Raw genomic sequence first — 21009 nt, forward strand, 5'->3', positions numbered from 1 at the left:
AAACAAGTGGTTACAGGTTATAAATAGACTTTTTTTTTAAAAAAAAATTATTATTACTTTTTGATTTTTTAAATTTTTTTTAATATTTTTATTTATTTATTAAGTATACAATATTCTGTCTGCATATATGCCTGCAGGGCAGAAGAGGGCACCAGATCTCATTACAGATGGTTGTGAGCCACCATGTGGTTGCTGGGAATTGAACTCAGGACCTTCGGAAGAGCAGGCAATGCCTTAACCGCTGAGCCATCTCGCCAGCCCCTACTTTTTGATTTTTTGAGACAGAGCTTCTCTGTGTAGCTGTGGCTGCCCTGGAACTTGCTCTGTAGACAAGACTGGCTTTGAACTCATAGATATCTGCAGGCTTCTACCTCCCAAGTGTTGGGATTAAATAAAGGCATGTACCACAATCACCCAGCTATATTATCAACTTTTAATATCAGGATTATTAATCCCAGCACTTGGGAAGCAGAAGCAGGCAGATCTCTTCAAGTTCAAAGCCAGTCTATCCTATGGATCGAGTTTTAGGACAAAGCTACACAGAGAAACCCTGTCTTGAAACAAGACAAAACAAAAAACAGGATTATAAGACAATTTTTGACTCCTGATACAGATCAGTGGTAGAATGAGAATTTAGCATGAGCTCCAGGTTCAACCTCTGATAAGTCGAGTGTTCTGCACTCACGTGTGACTAAGCAGAATTTAAAATTGGCTAGACCTTGTGAAAAAAAAATCATTAACCTCCCAGGTTTCCTGTTGTTAAAGTACACTAAGCTAGATGTTCCCAACTTCTAAATAAAATAGGATGTCCAGTGACAGAAAATAGCCATGGAATAATTCCTGAAAGCAGTATTTGAACTACTATACCAAATATCATGGAATAATTCCTGAGAGCAGTGCTTGAACTACTACACCAAATATCTTTTTTTTTTTTTTTTTTGGTTTTTCGAGACAGGGTTTCTCTGTGGCTTTGGAGCCTTACACCAAATATCTTTATGGCATAGAAAACAATCAACACACCTTTAGCACAGTTTCTCACATAAGTACTTGACAAATATCTGGAGGAAGAGGCGAGGAAATGAAATGCAAAGATTAACTAACAGGCTGGCTGTGTTTGGGTTCCTTCAAGTTATTGTCAGAGTTATTACCTGGTGTAGGCTGGCATTTGGCTGGAGCTGACCCTCCCATTGGTTTGGACATTGTCTTAGCAGGTGCAGCAGGCTTGGATGGCATGTTAGCTTTGGCCTTTTCTAGCATAGCCAGTACCTGATCTTTAGAAGTTGGCTAGAAAGACAAAGCAAATCAAAGTTGACACAACTATATATTCATACTGAGACTATTAACAGGTCTGCTTCCAAATAAACACCCAAGCTCCTACTTTTTGTTTACCAATGTAGTAAAGGAGCCAGCACGAAGCACAAAAGCAGCATACATTATGAAGTCACACACAAGTAACTACCATTCTAGAAGACAACAATTTGCACTACTGTAAGTCATCAGACTCTTCAGATCTACACTGCTAAACATTTTATTTTTGCTCTCATTAGAATTTCAGATGAAAGCTGGCTGGATCTCTATGATTAAAGGCCAGCCTGGTCTAAAATCAAGCTTCAGGACAGAATAAGCTGTTACACAGAGAAATTCTGTCTCCAAAAAACAAAACAGAAAAGGAATTTTACATTGAGTCCCATGATAGATGGTATGATCTTGTTTATATAAATTAATGCTTAATTATTTTCCTAATAGCTTTTAACACTGCTAGCCACAAGAACTAGTACCTTTAGTTTCCCAGTAGCCTTGGCCATTTTTTCATATCCTAAATGCATCATAAAGAATGGCAAAGCATCTTGGGCCTTCTTTCGCACATCTCCATTTCGATCTTCCAGACAAGAATACAGATGAGGGACACAAAGGATGAGGTCTGTGGGAGTGGAACGGAGGGTAGGTAGTTTCTCAGCCAGCCAGCCCAGAAGCTGCCAAAAGAAAAAAGACAAGTCAAGTACTGCCAAGTGATTAAATACTATTATTAATGTCAGGCTTAAAGATTTTTGTTAGTCTCAGACACTGAATTATTTTTTTCTTCAGTATTAGTAGTGGAACAAGTCTTTAACCCTAGCACTCAGGAGGCAGGAGCTGGTTGGTTTTGGTGAGTTTGAGGTCAGCCTGGTCTACATATCTAGCTCCAGGACAGTGAAGACTACATACAGAGATCCAATCTCAATTCCTGCCTCCAGCAAAAAAAAGATGGGAGAGTGACTGCTGGCCTCCACATGTGCACACACAAGGAGAATGAATTAAAAATCAAAACAATGCAGACAGCTCTAGGAATTTGGTATCATTTTTATTTACTTTTATAATAAGTTTATGCTTCAGTTCCCTGCCCCCGTTCCAGAGACCGGTTCTCATATGATAGCCCATGTTATCCTGGAATTCATTATGTAGACCAATCTGGCCTCAAACCTGTGCTGATTCCTCTTGCCTTAGCCTCTTATGTACCAGGACTACAGGAGTAACCCACCATTGTTAGCTAAAAATAAATTTGTTAAATTGGGCATAGTAGCACATACCTTTAATACCAGTAAGGCAGAGGCAGGTAGAACTCTTTCTAGAGTTTAAGGCCAGCCTGGTTTACAGAGTGAGTTCCAGGACAACCAGGGATACAGAGACACCCTGTTTCAAACTCCCACCTCCCCCCAGAAAGGTTGCTTTAACCATGAATACATAGTTACTATGGAGGCCATTTAAGGAGGTAAAAGGCAAGAGTAAAATACAAATTACTTATGGTACTAACCTCTTGCCTCAAGAAGGGATTTTCCTTTTTGAGTTCTTCAGAAAGATCTTCTCCCTCCAACCACTCCTTCATGCCAGTCTGTTCTGCCCAAGCATTCACAGTTGCTAGGGCAGCAGCTCGAACGTTGTTCTGTATTGGGAACAGAATTGGCAAAAATATCAAGTACAGTTTGGGGGGGTGAACAATGGAGGTTTCTCCTAAGGTCTCATGTACATATTTGACTATCTTCTCTGACACTAAAACTAGTGCTGTTTGCACTGAAGACTTCAAAAGAAGGTGCAAATATAAAACACAAAATTGGAATAAAAAATCCTGTACTCTTTAGGCAAAATAATAACCTGGGCAATTTGTGTGTGTTGGTTTTTTTTGTTTGCTGAGACAAGGTTTCTCTGTGTAGCTTTGGCTGTCCTGGAACTCATTCTTTGGACTAGGCTGGCCTGTCTCCAGAGTGCTCGATTAAAGGCATGTGCCACTACTGCCTGGCTAATCTGGGCAAAAAAAAAAAAATTTTTTTTTTCTTTTGGTTTTTTCGAGACAGGGTTTCTCTGTAGCTTTGGAGCCTGTCCCGGAACTAGCTCTTGTAAACCAGATCTCGAACACCCAGAGATCCGCCTGCCTCTGCCTCCGAGTGCTGGGATTAAAGGCGTGTGCCACCACCGCCCGGCTTGGGCAAATATTATGGAAGAATAATAAACATATTTTGTTTTCTGAATCTATAAGAATTTTTATGTCATCTCCTAATGAAATTCTGTTAGAGACTTCAAACTGTTAAAAATTAAGCTAACAATGTGAATATTTATGTTTTAATATAGACTTGCAATTGTACAACAAATTTAAAACTGAAAAGAAAAATCTAATTTCTCAAATCAAGTGAATTACACAAAAGTAAAGGACATTAAAATATTAAGCCACTCAAGTGAATTCTGACACTGTTCAATTATAAACAACTCACTCGAGTACCAGAAGAGCATCCTGTAGTAGTAGTTCAGGAGTGGGAAGGATACAAGATCCAAAATTCATATTCTTATTCATTCTGTCAAAACTTTAAGCCAGATGTGATGGCACACACTTTTAATCGCAGCACTTGGGAGACTGACGCCAGAGACTCTCTGAGTTTGAGGTAAGGCTGGTCTACACAGAGAGTTCAAGGATAGCCAGGGATATGTAAAGAGACCGTATCTCAAGAACAAAAAATATAAAACTAAACAAAAAAATACCCAAACTAAAACCAAACCTTAATGATGTCATAATGATAAACAGCAATCATTTATTGAATGTTTATTATATAAAACAGGTACATCAAAATGTATCTTAATAAAATGTTTCAACTAATTAAATTAAATATATCAATTACTAGAATGTATTTCAATTTTATAAGAAATAAATTTCATAAAGAAACTAAACCTAGAGGACTATCTATTTAAGGATCATAAACCTAAATAATGATACATCTAGTCACAACATAAATTCTGCCTGAAAGTTAGCATGTTTACAATCTTTCTTCTAATATTATCATCTCTTTAAAAATTTAAGCAATTATGTGTACTCTAAAAGAGAATTACCAGGAATGTGGCTGGCTTATTACAGACTGGAAGGATGGTAGAAAGAGACTTTTACCTTGCTATCTCCAAGGACAGTAATGATAGGGATGCCTAAGTTCTTTACGTGTTGCTTGATGTTTGGACCCATGGCTACTGCCAGCTGCTGAAGGATATTCAATGTTTGTTGCACCTGAGGTAGAAAGAAAGATCCAACACAGGTTCAAACTGTAATCAAACTTACTTAAAATAAGTTATTATTATAGGATTTTGGACTACTTAAAAGACAGCAGTATTGTAACGCAAATCTAATTGAATTATGAATAATGTTTAGCCTCTTATTGGGCACTGCACTTGTGTGCACAAAGCCACACTCAAAACACATTATATAAGCCGGGCGGTGGTGGCGCATGCCTTTAATCCCAGCACTCGGGAGGCAGAGGCAGGCGGATCTCTGTGAGTTCGAGGCCAGCCTGGTCTACAAGAGCTAGCTCCAGGACAGGCACCAAAAACTATAGAGAAACCCTGTCTTGAAAAACCAAAAAAAAAAAAAAAAAAAAAAAAAAACCAAAAAACAAACCACATTATTTATTTATATATATATATATATTATTTTTTGAGATAGGGTCTCACTATGCAACCCTAGCTAGCCAGGGTGACCTGGAACTGGAACTCCTGCCTGTCTCCTGAGTTCTGTGACTAATGCATGTTCTACCACGCTTGGCAAAAAGCAAAAAATCTTTAAAAAAATGATATTACTAGAATTTTATTCTATAGTTTAAAAGATATTGACATAAAAAACAAAAATTAAAATATATAGAAATTAGGGCCAGCAAGATGGAATGGTGCATAAAGTACCCGCCATGAAGGCTGACAATGTAAGTTCAGCACAGAACCTGCAAGCTGTTCTCTGACTTCTATATGCACCCTCTTCCATACAAAGACAACAAATAAGTACATTTTTAAAACAATTAGAAATTAAACAAAGCATGATGCTGCATATCTATAACCCCAGTACTGGGAAAAAAGCTACAGAACTGTGTGGTGTCTGAGCGTAGTTTGGGAGACATAACAAGTTTAAGGCTATCATGGATTACACAGTGGATCTCCATCTTAAAATATAAACAAGAATAATGTGTGATCTGGCATATTTACAAAATTAAAAAAGTTACACACAAAGGTATTTAGTATTGAATACCTATAAAAATAAATTCTGATATTTAAGAGAATTTAATTACTAAATTTGTGTATCTTCAGACACATTTAAGAAATACAAGGAATCTTTTCTGTACCTCAAAACAAATAACATGATCACCATTTTCACTAGTGAAAGTTACAATGAAAATGAAGCTTCTCTGGCAGCAGGGAAGGGGAAGAAAGAGAAAAGGCACATGGCCAACGTACCAAGATTTTATTTGAATCATTGAGTCGACCCTTCAAGGCAGTTGGAAGTTCACCTATATTTGGCTGGATAAATTTTGCTTCATTGATAATACCTGCCACTTCATCTAAGCCTTCTTTCCTGATCTTCCAATTCTTGTCACCAATTTTAGATACCAATTCTGAAGTAATCTTGTCACTGTAAAACGCAAGGCATATTTTTAATTATAGACTCCTAAAAGATAATATCACCAAAATTCCCTTTACTGAATTTAAAAAAGGTTAAGATGTTAGTATAATGAATCTGAACACACTAGTGCACAGTTACAGTCTTAGCTAAGGCAGGAAGACAGTAGGGTCAAGGCCAGCATCTATTATTTGAGATAGTGAAAGCCCGGCTCAAAAACAAAACAAAACAAAACAAAAAAACAAAATAAAGTAAAAAATCAAACAAACAACTGGGCTTGGTGGTTTATGCTCACAAGCTTTTAGACCCAGCCCTCGGTGGGCAAAGGCAGAAGGATCTCTTTTGGTTCAAGGTCAGCCGGGTCTACCTAATGAGTTTACAGTTGAGTTCTAGGCACAGAGGTAGATAGCAAGACCCTGTCTTGAAAACAAACAAAACAAAACAAAAAGATAAAAGAACAAACAAACACCTAAACCCAAATTCTGAAACAGTATAAAGAATAAAATAAACCATTTCTGAGGGTAGAACTTACCTGATCTCTACCCTTGGCAAGAGATCAACAACATCATTGCCCCCATCATCTGGTTCGTCTCCATCTTCTCCTTCATCTGTACCACTTGTGCTGTGCTTAGAAATTCCTCTGGTTGGAGTGGGAGGTCTTTGTCCCTGCATCTACAAACAAATGAATAAAACTAATGAACTTGAAGAATGACAGCAAATATACTAAAGAAGGTGCCTATGTACAATGTTTTCATTTTCTGGAGTTAGAGAGATGGTTCAGCAGTTAAGAGCACTGGTTGATCTTCAGAGGTCCTGAGTTCACTTCCTAGCAACTACATGGTGGCTCACAGCCATCTACAATGGGATCTGATAGCCTGGTCTAGAAGAAAGATGTACATGCAAATAGAGCACTCATACACATAAAATAAGTAAAATTAAAAAAGTTTTCTCTTTTTTTTTTTAAAAAAATATTTATTTATTTATTATGTATACAATATTCTGTCTGCGTGTATGCCTGCAGGCCAGAAGAGGGCACCAGACCTCCATTACAGATGGTTGTGAGCCACCATGTGGTTGCTGGGAATTGAACTCAGGATCTTTGGAAGAGCAGGCAATGCTCTTAACTTCTGAGCCATCTCTCCAGCACCCAAAAGTTTTCATTCTTTTATAATACTTGTTTTTGTTTTGTTGTTATGCTGGGGATAGAATCCAAGACCTTATGCACATGAGCAAATGTTAAATATTTATATACAATACTGTAAAACATACTTTAATTGCTAGCTAAATTATAATTTTGAGATAATCAAGTTATTTTTATGGAAAACTATTAGAATTTGGCTTCTCAATCACTAAGTTGTCTTTTGACTTAATATCTCTAAAACAAAAGAAAGCAAGCTGTGAACACTTATTATGTTCAGTCTGAAAGCTACTCAAGAAAACTAGTTTTTTTGTTATTGTTTTGTTTTTAATTAAAAACAGAATACATTAAAGTTGCATTTTGGTCAAATGTGGTAGTGTATGCCTATAATCTCAGCACTCAAGAGGCAGAGGCAGGAGGACTGCTACAAATTTGAGGCCAGCTGAGTCTGTAGAGCAATTTCAGACCAACTAGGACTACCCTATTTTTTTAAAATTGCTTTTTAATGCATTTTTAAAAAATAGGTACGAGACCCATGTCTGACATTACAAATATATAAAAAGAAAATCAATCACTCTAAACCATAATCATTCAGCTTTTCTTCATCACAAAGTCAATTTCAATTTCTTACGAATTCTTCCATGTATACTTTATATATATAAAATCAAACAAATATTTAGTCCTCATGCCTTTTAAAAAAGATTTATTTTTAATCGTATTTGTATGTACGTGTGCGCGCGCGTATGAGCACGTGGTATGTAAACACGAGTGCAGGTACCGCAGGGTTCAGGAGACTCTGGATATCCTTGAGCTAGAGTTACAGGTAGTGTGAGCCATTCCATGTGAGTGGTGCTAAGGAAAGAACTTGGGTCCTCTGGAAGAGCCCGTGACTAGTAGTTATCTCTTTAGGCTCTGTCTCCCCGCCTCAGACAGGGTTTCTCTGCGTGCAGCTCTGGCTGTCCTGGAACTCAGGTTCTGTTTTGGTTGTCTTTTAGACAGAGTCTTACTATACAGCCCAAGCTGACCTTGAATGTTACTGTAGTCTACAATATCAAAACTCAAGAGTGCTGGAATCATGTGTATGTATGCCACTAACCTTGATTAAAAATTTATTCTTAATTATTCTTAATCTCAAGACCAACCATAGATTGTACCATTTTTAGAATCTTTACCTTTTCAAACTCTGCATCTATCTGGGATAGGAGGGCAGGCTTTTCATCCTCAAAGAACATTCTCAAAGAAGGACCAACATAGAGATACATCACGCCAAGCAAGGTGATGGCGGAAGTCCTCACAGCCTGCCAGAGAAAACAGTGAGACTTTGCAGAGCCAAGCAGCAGCAGAGAAGTGGCTACAATGCCCCCACACATGCTGCGGTGTACTCACTGGGTTTGTTGCAGCAAGAGCAGTCTTAACATTGCTAATGAATGCTTTGACATTCAATCTAGAAAAAAACAAAACATTTAGAACTTACAACAAATGAGATCTTCAAAATATTCAAGAACTTACAAAACCAGATTTAAGGTTTGAGTCCCACCAGAAGAGTCCTCAGATATCCTCTTTCCTAAATTTAAAGAGAGATTTAAATACTATCTTATACACTGATTAATCCCACTATGTTTAATTAAGATTCCAAAATCCACACTTAAAATTTTTAAAGATTTATCATCAGTGTGCACGAATGTATTGGTGACACAGGCCAGTTGGAGAGGTCAGATGAGAACTTTGTTAGATCTTCTGGAACTGGAGTTACAGGCAGTTATGAGCCACACAACATGGGTGTTAGGGATTCAGGTCCTCTGGAAGAATGCTCTTTAACTGCTGAGTCATCTTTCCAGGACAGAGGACCATTTTGCAGAATTTTTCCTTCTACTTTTATGTGGGTTTGAAGGACTAACTCAAGCCACCAGGACTTACCTGCTAAACTATCTTATACTGGTATCCTACATCTAGTACAAAACTCTCTCCAGAACTATAGATTCATACACATATATATCTGCCTTAGTCACATTTCAATTTCTATGTCTAGTAGACATCCTATATATACAAACTCCCAAACTTATGCCTTCCAGGCTTCTGTAACTCATTTCAGACCCACATTTATTCTCCCAGCTCTTCAGGCCATCCTTAACTCTAGAATCATCCTGATTCAATATCTATACAGATCTACTTTCAAAATATATCCTTAAGTACAGCACTTTCACTTCCATAATCTATACGCAAACAACTATTTCTTCTCTCCCCCGCCCCTGAGTTTCTCTGTGTAGGCTTGGCTGTCCTGGAACTCAGAGACCAGGCTGGCCTCCTTCACAGATATGCTTGCCTTTGCCACCGAAGTGCTGGAATTAAAGGCATGCGTCACCACTGTTTCTTACAGCATTATCTGAATAACATATTAAGTAGTCTCTCTGTATTTTACTATCTGCCTTTTGACTTCAGTCTTCAGTCAAAGCTTTCTACATCCAACCGTTTGCAGTTCTGGGGAGTGAACCCAGAACCTCATACATGCTAGACTCTAAAACAAAACTACATTCTAGCCCTGCTTAAAAATGCTTCTATGTTTTCCCAATTTATTCAAAATGTTGAGGCCCTAGACGTCTTGCTCTCTTTCCTTCTCCAGTCTACTATTTTTTAATCACATTTTACTTTAGCTATACTCTGAAAAGCATATACTAGTCATTACTTTTATTTTCGAGACAACATCTCACTATGTAACCCTGGCTGGACTTGAACTCACAGCAATTCTGCTTGCCTCTGCTTCTGTCTTTTGTGTTGCTGGTTATTAAAGATGTATGCCACCATCCCTGGTCCTTATCACAGCATTTTGTAAGCTACTAAGTGGAAGTTACAGCAAACAAACAAACACCCCAGAACAAGAAGGCACAGAGAAAGTAATGTAATAAACAATATAGCATCTATACCCTTTCCTTTAATTTAGAATGTCTTGGCATTGGCAATTTCCTAGCTATGATGTTAAGCTTTCTTTTTTTTTTTTTGGTTTTTCGAGACAGGGTTTCTCTGTGGTTTTGGAGCCTGTCCTGGAACTAGCTCTTGTAGACCAGGCTGGTCTCGAACTCACAGAGATCCGCCTGCCTCTGCCTCCCAAGTACTGGGATTAAAGGCGTGCGCCACCACCGCCCGGCCAAGCTTTCTATATTTTATGGTCTTCATCTACAGAGCAGAGAAAAAAATACAGGTATATAAAAATTCCTCTAAAAAGTCCTGCATAGAACTAGCACACACTGACAGTTCTAGCATAGAACTCTGTGGCAGGAGGGCTTAAATATCTCCAGGAATCTGAGACTACCCAAAGCAACAAAATGAACAGCTGTAGGCCCAGTGCGGTGGCTTGGAGGGGACAGGTGTTTGCCATCAAGGTTGGTGACATGAATTTAATACCCAACAGCCATGTGGTAAAAAAAAAAAAACCAATTTTTGTTAAGTTATTGTTTGACCTTATGTATGTCCTGTGGCATGCACACATGAATGTGCATGCACACCAACTCCCCACACAAGAAGTATAATTAGTAGGCCTAAATATAATTACAAAATAATCAACAACTATGTTCATTTAAAAATAGCAGGGTGTTTAAACAATTAAAAATTTTTATTGTAGGATTTTATCCAAAAAAAGAGCCCTTTTAGGCACTAAATCTGTGTAGTAATTTTGAAATGTATCTAACTACATAATTGAAACTATGACAGTTTTCTCTGTGACAGCCATTAACACTTAAGGAAAAAATAACTTAGGGACTGGCATGTGGCACTATGATAGAGCACTGGCCTACCATGATCAAGGCAATCTCTAGAATGTCTATTAAGTTAAAGGGCTTAATAGGCCTCTGCTACCAAGCCTAAGGATCTGAACTTGAGTTCCCATGGCTCACATAGTTGAAGGAAAGACCAATTCTTAAACGTTGTCTTCAGACTGTCATATGTACTTACCTCATGGCATATGCCACCTGCACCTCCCAAGACAGAGAGACATACACAATCCTGAATAATTTATATTATTAATCTATATATACTCTTCTTTTAGTAGATATTAAAATGTAGAATACAAGTCAACATAGACATTTCAGAACAAATGTGCTTTGCTTTCATGTAAATTAGACAACCAATTCCAGTTCTTCAGAAATAAGCACAGACAGTGAAAAAAAAATTAACACTAGAGACTTGGCAAAATATTTAATTATATTCTACTTTTTTTTCCTGACTTACCCAGAAAAACCAAATTCTTTTATTGCATTTGATAGCCAATTTAGAGTTTCTGACTGATTTTTAGGATTCTTTTGTAAGAAGGCCATTGACATCACCTGAAACAATGGAAAACATGATTAGCCCTCCATTGTGTCTCATATTTCTACAGAAATGAACCATGGCTCTAATGTAAATATGTATCAAATTTTTATCAGGTCTTAACTATATGAAGCTATGAACAGAAGATGTAATTTACCCTAAAAACCAACGTGACTTTTTAATAATTTCATTTTTATATTTTTATTTTATGTTTTACATTGTTGTTTTGCCTGCATGTATGTCTATGTGAAGGCGTACAATCCACCGGAACTGGAGTTACGGTTATGAGCTGACATGTAGGTGCTGGGTATTGCACCCAGGAAGAGCAGCTAGTCTTCTTAACCACTGAGCCACCTCTTCGGCCCCAGAGGTGACAGAATTTTAAAAGTATTCCTGTATAAAAATTTTCATTTACTGATCATTTTGAATTACTATTTTTTTTTTCCAAGACAGGGTTTCTCTGTAGCTATAGAGCCATCCTGGAACTAGCTCTTGTAGACCAGGCTGGCCTCGAACTCACAGAGATCCGCCTGCCTCTGCCTCCCGAGTGCTGGGATTAAAGGTGTGCGCCACCACCGCCCAGCTTGAACTATATGTTTTATGAGAAAACGAATGTCATCTTTTACAGTAAGTTGCAGGACCACCAGGGTTACACAATAAGATCCATCTCAAAGACAATACTAAAAGAACCCCACAGCATAAAACAACTTTACCTAAGAATTACCTGTGATTGGTAAGCATTGATTAAAATTTGGGAAAATCTGGAACAATGCAGGGAAAGAAAGCTCTGTGTGACTAACCTGTTCAGCTGTCCATGGCAACATACACGCTTCAGCTATTGCTGTCAAAGCTTCTTTTGCATTGTTCCCACATTTCACATCTCCAATCTTGTCTACGAGGCCATCTAATACAATCTGAGCAGAAGTTTTAGAAAAATTTCCCTTTTGGGCAACCAAGGCAACTATGTGAAGCTTCATCTGCATCACCTGAGCAAGGATAAATATCAGAACATTATGAGGGGGACAATGACATTCATTCAGTTATTTACTCACATAGCAACTGGAAGATGTAATATCTGTAAGATAACCAAACGATAATCAAAATTTTAAACAACTAAAATAATTTTTATCCCTTGTTATTATACTAGCTAACTGACAATGAATACAGGGGAAAAAGCACATGCCACTCAATGTTTTAAAATAAGAAAACTTGGGCAGCAGAGATGGCTCAAAGGTTAAGAGCACTGATGAGCAACAGGAAAATAAAATATGGTCTATCTATACAATGGAATGTTATATGGCAATAATATGCATAGGTGAACCACAAAAAAAAAACATAAAGTCAAAGTCAACACAAAAGGAACAATTTTATTAATATGAAGTGCGCAGAAGAGGTGAACCCTTGGAGACAGAAAATATAATAAACGACAGAGAATTTGAGTTGGAGTGTAATGGGGAGTGCTTGTTACTAAGAATGGAATTCTTGAGAATGATGAACATACTCTAAATCAGTGGTTATCAACCTTTCTAATGCTTCCACCCTTTCTTTAATACAGTTCATGCTGTAGTGACCTCCATCATAAAATTATTTTCATTGGTACTTTATAACTCTAATTTTGCTACTATCGTGAATCATAATGTAAATATCTAATATGCAGGATATATGATATTCCACCCCTGTGAAAGGTTCGTTTGATTCTCAAAAAAAATAGCCAGGTATAGTGGTGAATACTTATGAGCTTAGTGATGGGGAGGCAAAGGCATGGATTGCTGGGGTTTGCTGGACAGATAGCAAATTCAGTAAGCCCCAGGTCTCAGTTAGTGTATATGTATACATATACACACAATAGATAAAAATTCCTTGCTATGGTTCTAATATAGAAAAATATTGGCTAAAATCAGGCATTCTTTCACCCATCTTTCAAAGGTGATAACAGAGAGAGGGAGGGATCTATGGAACATAGAAAAAACAGAGGAGGGTAGGCAGAGTACCAAACACAGACTAACAAGATGCCAAAAATAAAACATACACATTCTAAGATTATTTAGCACGAAGTCGATTTTATGTACACCTAGTGATAAACCCTGACTCACTTTAAAAATCATTTTTTTAATTATTACTGCGTGTGTGTCATGGAGCATATGTCAGTTCTCTACTTCTACCAGAGTTTCCAAAAAAAAAAATCAGGTCATCAGACTCGCATGGCCAGTGCTTTTGCACACTGTATCATTTCATTTCTTTTTCTTATTTTCTTTAATTTTTCCAGACAGGGTCTCACTATATAGCTCTGGCTGTCCTAGAACTCACTATGTAGACCAGGTTGGCCTCCAACTCACAGAGATCTGCCTGCCACTGCCTTCTGAGTGCTGGATTAAAGGCGTGCGCCACCACTGCCCGATGTTTCAGTTTTCTAAACACCTCCTTACACTCATTTTTTTAGAGTAATAATACTCTTAACCTCCTAATTACACAGATTGTCTCATACAATGCTATGATAGAAACTATATAAGTAAAAGACAGTAATGTACAACTTATAAATACCTGAAAATTAGTTTCTTTCCATCCAGGTTTTTTGGCAAGCATCCTCACTAATGCCTGGCATGGCATTTCAGTTCGCTCCATTAGTTCAACAGCCTATAAATAAAATAAGAAAGTCAGAGGGTTGAAGTCCCAAGTAAAGGGTAGATCCTAAAATCACGTACATGGCTATTCGTGAAAAAGGAACGGAACTCAAGCTGGGAGAGTTACAGAGGGAGCTCAGTTAGCTTCCACTGTGTTTCAGTTCCCAAGCTAGATACTTGGAGAATGGCTCTTGTACTATCAATCATTTTCCTAAAATTCACATTTTAGGAATTCACATTTTTTCATTTGCCCAGTGTATGTTATTAACAGTGCAGCAGGGTGAATATTACATTTTAAGATGCACAAGTTCAGGTCTGAAGCACAGAGGTGTAAGATATAGGGATAAAGGGTTCCTGTCTCAAACTTCACATTCCTTTTTCTACATCTCTCCCATAGAATCATAATGACAGGATATGCTAAAATGAGTTATCATGTATCATTCCTGTGATGGCTATTCTCAGTTGTCAATTTGACAACATGTGGAATTAACTAAAACCCAAGCAGCTGTGCACATTTTTAAGGGATTTCTTTTTTCTTTTCTTTCTTTTTTTTCTTTTTGAAACAGGGTCTCTCTACATAGCCCTGGAAGAAACATATCATGTAGACCAGGGTGACCTCAAACTCAAAGAGAGCCATCTGTCTCTGCCCCCTGAATACAGGGATTAAAAGTTTACACCTGGCTTAAAATTTTTTTTGTTAGTTTTTTTGAGACCGCATCTCACTATGTAGTGTGAAGGATTTTTCTTAATTAAATCATTTAAACTGGGAAGACTCCTGTTAGTCCAGATCTTTTGAGATGGAAAGACCTACCCTTAATCTGGGTCCCAAATTCTGCCAGCAACCTATATAAAGGACATAGGAGATGGAAGCTTTTGTCCTCAGCTTGTTTGCCTTCATTATCATTGCCACATCCATTCATTCGTTCACTAGAATTAGTGCCTATTTCCTCGAGATTCCAGCATATAATCAAGACCAGCTGAGACACCCAGCTTTGTGGATTGAAAAACTACTAGATTCCCGGACTCTCTGTTAGTAGACAGTCATTGTTACACTATCTGGATCACAGATGGTAAACTACTCTAATAAATTCCATGTGTTTGTGTGTGTGTGTGTGTGTGTGTGTGTGTGCGTGTGCATCGACATATATCCTATCAGTTCTGTTCCTCTGAAGAATCTTAATACAATTATAAAAGTTTGGAGTGTTCTTCATACCAATATATAATGTGTTTTCCATTAACAAATCGTGATGACAAAGGATGAAGTACAGAAATAGACAAAGACTTAGTTATTTTAAGTGGCAAGCTCTGTTTGCTTATTACATTTAATAACAAATAGCTTAAAAGTTCATCTAAGCCTTATGATACACAATAAGAACCTAATTTTCTTTAAAAAGTATTAAGTTTCAAGCTTAGAGAAGTCAGAATTTAAAACGGTGTTGAAAGATAACCCATAGGTTAATAGCACTAGTTGTTCTTCCAGAGGTCCTGAGTTCAATTCCCAGCAACCACATGGTGGCTCACAGCAATCTGTAATGGGATCTGGAGCCCTCTTCTGGCCTGCAGGCATACATGCAGTCAGAGCATAATAAATCAATCAATCTTAAAAAAAAAAAAAAAGAAAGATAATCACTAACCAGTTACAAAACAACAAAAAGTCCAATCTCGTCTTAAGTTTATACTATGAAACATTTACTATTTATAAAACACAGCAATTAATTAATTTGGCACTTTCACTGCTTCTACATAATCTAAATTTTATACTCTATTTCACCCTTGTACAGGTACCTTTTGGAATTCTTCCATGCAGGCTAGCCTCTCCTTCCAGTTGCTACTGTCTAGAAGCTGAATACAGGTCGGGGGGAGAACAGCTGAAGCCTTTTCTTCACATACTTCAATCTGCAAGATGGCAACATCATAATGAGAAACTAAGGAACCAAATGGCACAAATATAAAAGTTACCCAGCCAAAATTAACTACTAGTACAGGTACATTATAGCATCTGAGTCTTCTTCCATAAAGAAAATTCTAGTCAAGAAAATATCTACCATGCCGGGCGGTGGTGGCGCATGCCTTTAATCCCAGCACTCAGGAGGCAGAGGCAGGCGGATTTCTGTGAGTTTGAGACCAGCCTGGTCTATAAGAGCTAGTTCCAGGACAGGCTCCAAAACCACAGAGAAACCCTGTCTCGAAAAACCAGGAAAAAAAAAAAAAATCTACCAGCAGCTAAAAGATAGCAATATACTGTATGTTAAAGAATTCAGCAATTCCCTCCACAGCTTTAACTTCCTATGGTTTCTACTGTGTAATACTCACCGAGAGCTCTGGTTCCACTATTTCTTTGGTATCCAATGCTTTCTTACTCTTTGTTCCAGTATTTGCTGAACCACCTGGTGCAGCTGTTTTGCCTTTCTTAGGTGGTCCACCAGCCTAAAAGAAAAATTTTAAACCATAAACCACTTAAAATTTTATAAAAGTAATTTTCGTTTTTACATTTCTTATTCCTTTTTATTTTATTTTTTATTTAAATAACATTTTTCATTTACTGACATACCAATGAGTTTCTCCTACCTCCTCTCCTCCATACCCCTCCCTTTTCTCATCTCAAAAATTTTATTGAAGCCGGGCACACGCCTTTAATCCCAGCACTCGGGAGGCAGAGGCAGGCAGATCTCTGTGAGTTCGAGACCAGCCTGGTCTACAAGAGCTAGTTCCGGGACAGGCTCCAAAACCACAGAGAAACTGTCTTTTTTTTTTTTTTTAATATTTATTTATTTACTTATTATGTATACAATATTCTGTTTGTGTGTATGCCTGCAGGCCAGAAGAAGGCACCAGACCTCATTACAGATGGTTGTGAGCCACCATGTGGTTGCTGGGAATTGAACTCAGGACCTTTAGAAGAGCAGGCAATGCTCTTAACCACTGAGCCATCTCTCCAGCCCCGAAACTCTGTCTTGAAAAAGCAAAAAAAAAAAAAAAAAAAAAAAAAAAAAAAAATTATTGAAATGAGACCACCTCAAAAATAAACATATTTTCATTGTCTATAGAATTTACCAAATGTCAAACACAGAGAAACCTAAAGATCATCCATGGACTACCTGGCTGATCTTCAGGTTGCATATTAAAAACCTCTAATTCAAAATGAGTTAATAAAACAAAATAAAAATGATGAACTCGGGCCTGGTTGGAGAGATGGCTCAGTAGATACAAGCATTTGCTGTTCTTAGAGAATCCTGGAGCCCAGTTCCAAGGAACCACATCAGATGGATAACTGCCTGAAACTCCAGCTGCATGGGTTCTAAAGACTACTTCTGGCCTCTATGGATTGTCACCAATCCACATACAAAGTAAGTCTTTAAAAAAACAAACTAGAAGCTGGGCCGGGATGACACATGCCTTTAACCCCAGCACTAGGTAAGCAGAGGCAGAGGCAGGTACATCTCTGTAAGCTCTAGGCCAGTCAGTTTACATAGTTCCAAGACAGTCAGGGCTATGTAAAAAGACTCCATCTCAAAGAACAACAACAAATGAACTAGAATTATACTATATTTACAAATAAATTTGAGATTAACAATCTGATCTCTGATGCCTCTGATTCTATTTTTAAATTTTTAATACATACTATTTCTGGTATGGGTGTGTACACTTCTTAGCACATACGTGGAAGTCAGATAACAACTCACAGGACTTGATTCTCTCCTGTCACCGAGGAATCTAAGGACTGACCTCAGGCTGTCAGTGTTAGTGGCAAACACCTTTGACCTGATGAGTCACTTGTCCAGCCATACATATTTACTCTGGAGGTTGAGGAGAGCATGGGACAGAACGGGATGGATGGACATATAGTATATGAAGATCAGATGGAAACTTACAGAGTAAGTTCTCTCCTTCCATCACATAGGTCCTGGTGACCAGGTGATCAGCCCTGGTATTTACCTAATGATTTATCTCTATAACCTAAACTGTAAACTTAAAAAGAGTTAAAATGTTTAACACAATAGGAAAAAAAGACATAACTACTTTTATTTCTAGTCAGATTTTTAAAGAATAAAATTTTACATCTATCTATAATCTATCTATCTATCATCCATCCATCTATCTATCTATCATCTATCTATCATCTATCTATCTATCTATCTATCTATCTATCTATCTATCTATCTATCTATCTATCTATCTATCTTGTGTGTGTATACATACTCTAGTTCATGTACTTGAGGTTTTTTTCTCTCCTTCCACTGTGTGGATACCAGAGACTGAATTCAAGTTATCAGGCTTGGAATTCCACTGAGTCACCTTGACAGCTTCCAGGCAGGTTTTAAAAGAGAAAAATGTACTTTAAAAAAGACATAATACTAAAAAGAGACATAATGCTATGTCTTTATTAAAAGCTGTTCTATTTGCAATGTGGTCAAGGAACCCATTTCTTAAATCATATTGGAAGAACAAATATGAAACCCAGGCTCCATCTTACTAAATTCTATTTTTTAAGCTAATTTATTAAGCCAACTATAAGGTGGTACATATCTTTAATCCCAGCACTTGGGAAACTAAGGCACAACAAGTACTGTGATTTTAAGGCATGACTGGGCTACGCAGTAAGCTTCAGACCAGCATGGATTAGAGTAAGATCTTGTCACAAAAATCTATTAACCTTAGTAGTAGGTGCTTTTTTTAAAGGTCCTGGTTTGGGTACTGAAACATCCTTTGTGTCTTTGTCCCCTGCAGCTCCAGATGCAGCAGCCCTTCCTGGTACAGGCTTGGAGTCCTTCTTTTCAGATGTAGAACCAGCTTTTTTACCATGAACCAGCTCTACTTTTTCTGAACATTCTTTGATCTAGAGAAAGCAATACGAACGTTATTATGTTAAACAACTTTAAACACAGTCATTACATTATTACTTAGAAGTCATTAAACCACAACTATACATAAGAATTCAGAAAAAAAATTATGTATCTTTTTTTTTGGAATTCTACTGCGACATTCTTGGCACTGCATATGACTTATGCTTTATTTCTTCACAAATTAAAATTATAAAAATACCTATAACAGACATAATTTTGATGAAGAACATTTGTATTTAGGAAAGTACATTTCTATATCACATTTTCTAAAGATTGGTCGCTCAGCTTTAGCTGGGTTGTAATTTGAAAAGTGTTTTTTTCTACTATTGTATCACCGCAGCTTAGATTGAAATTTAATCAAACAGAAGTTGCCTGAAAACTTTGTTCTGAGCTGTCATTAGAGAATAAAGTAATAGTTAATTATCAGTGTTTTCTTGTTTAGTAATACAGAAAAGACAAAACTGGTAACAAAAAATTTCCAGAGAGCACCCTCCAAAACTGATTTCAAATGCTTGCACATAGTTGCAACATAAATTATTTTTCTTTTTTCATTTTTTTTTTTTTTTTGTTTTTGTGATTTTTGAGACAGGGTTTCTCCGTAGCTTTTGGTTCCTGTCCTGGAACTAGCTGGAACTAGACCAGGCTGGCCTCGAACTCCCAGAGATCCGCCTGCCTCTGCCTCCCGAGTGCTGGGATTAAAGGTGTGCACCACCACTGCCCGGCATAAATTATTTTTCTTACAGAAACTGGCAATAAGAGTCAGACATAGTGGCACACACCTTTACTTCTAGCACTCAGGAGGCAGAAGCAAGTGGATTTTTGGTTTCAAGACCGGCATTGTCTACAGATTGAGTTCCAGGATAGTCAGGGCTATTCAGAGAAACTTCTGCTATAGAAAACTTTTATCTTTTATTAAGCTCATTATTTGATGATTCATATACATACATACACATACAGTGCATTCCAATTCCTGGAACACTTATCTACTCATAATTCTCTCATCCCTATTACTCACACCACCCTCTGTACAATTCAATTCTTTCCAACATTAATGCCTTTTTGTACCATTCTTTAACCCATAGAGTTTAACCAGGGCCATCTGTGTTGACCATGGGTATGGAACTATCCATTAATGCATAGTGTGCTGAACTGAAGACAATGTCTGCCCCTCCTCCAGAATCTGTCAGCAGCCAACAGTTCAACAGAGAGGTGTAGGTTTGCAAACGGCAATGCAAAGAGATAACCTACCTTGTCAAGTTTGAGTTTGTCAACATCAGCTAAGAATGGGTTTACCGCTTTCTCACCAACCACCTTCAAGGCAGTACCCAATGCTTCAAATGCAGCATCTCTGACTTCAGGAGCAGAATCACTGATGTGCTATATAGAAGTAAAGGTATTTAATAAAAAGAACTCTTGTCACTATTAATTTTATTCTCAACAATAGTTGCTGGGTAAGAATTTTCCCTTTTACAACTTACTGAGGTTAAGTGTAGTTTTTCTTTTGCCATTTAACAGTTAATCTTTTACAATCCTTTCTAGGTTGAAGAGCTCTCTAGTTAATCTATTTGTCAAGTAAATGTCATTTTTTTAATGTAAATAATTTTCTTTGATGTGTATGAGTGTTTCGATTGCATGAATGTATGTGTACCATGTACATGTCTGGTGCCAACAGAGGTCAGAAGAGGGAGTTGGAGCACCTAGAACTAGAGTCACAGACAGTTGTGAACTACCATGTAGGTGCAAAAAACCAAACCTGAATTCTTTATAAGAGTAGTTCTTAACTGCTAAGTCATTTCTCCAGCCCCTGAAAATGCTTAAAAAAAAATTACACACACACTAAATTTATTTGTGTGTGTGTGTGTGTGTGTATATATATATATATATATTCATATGTATATGATGATAGCACATGTGGAGGTCAGATGACAACTTCATGGAGTTGGTCCTCTCCCTTTACCTTCAAAAGTGATCTGGGGATTTAATTCAGGATGCTTGCATGACCTCTGAACAGCCCATAAATGCTTTTTTTTCTTTTTACCTTCTGTCTAAAATGCCCTACTCCCAATGACCCTTTGACACTTATACTTGGCTATCTTGTTGTCCTTCAAATGTAGAACATAATAGTTACAAAAATTAGGATTCAGAGTGTCTGCTCCTTAAAAGATCACAGTCTACATAAAGCCAAGCAGTCAATATACAACCAGTAGGAAA

General features: G+C 37.4%; 1 protein-coding gene across 3 annotated transcripts in view; it reads right to left on the reverse strand.

The window, feature by feature from the left end:
• Ckap5 (cytoskeleton associated protein 5) overlaps positions 1-21009 on the reverse strand; it is a 95263-nt gene that overhangs the window by 27152 nt on the left and 47102 nt on the right. For all 3 annotated transcript variants that reach the window (XM_057780844.1, XM_057780845.1, XM_057780846.1), the window contains 15 exons: positions 20047-20175; positions 18609-18791; positions 16268-16381; positions 15740-15850; positions 13875-13967; positions 12134-12319; positions 11256-11350; positions 8421-8478; positions 8207-8332; positions 6429-6568; positions 5734-5908; positions 4409-4522; positions 2792-2920; positions 1779-1973; positions 1149-1284 (listed from right to left, as the gene is read on the reverse strand). In XM_057780844.1, the coding sequence (XP_057636827.1) occupies positions 1149-1284; positions 1779-1973; positions 2792-2920; positions 4409-4522; positions 5734-5908; positions 6429-6568; positions 8207-8332; positions 8421-8478; positions 11256-11350; positions 12134-12319; positions 13875-13967; positions 15740-15850; positions 16268-16381; positions 18609-18791; positions 20047-20175 (1984 nt within the window). The remainder of the gene's footprint in view (positions 1-1148; positions 1285-1778; positions 1974-2791; positions 2921-4408; positions 4523-5733; positions 5909-6428; positions 6569-8206; positions 8333-8420; positions 8479-11255; positions 11351-12133; positions 12320-13874; positions 13968-15739; positions 15851-16267; positions 16382-18608; positions 18792-20046; positions 20176-21009) is intronic.

Source organism: Chionomys nivalis, chromosome 9 (assembly GCF_950005125.1).
Source record: "Chionomys nivalis chromosome 9, mChiNiv1.1, whole genome shotgun sequence".
Taxonomy (NCBI): Eukaryota; Metazoa; Chordata; class Mammalia; order Rodentia; family Cricetidae; genus Chionomys; species Chionomys nivalis.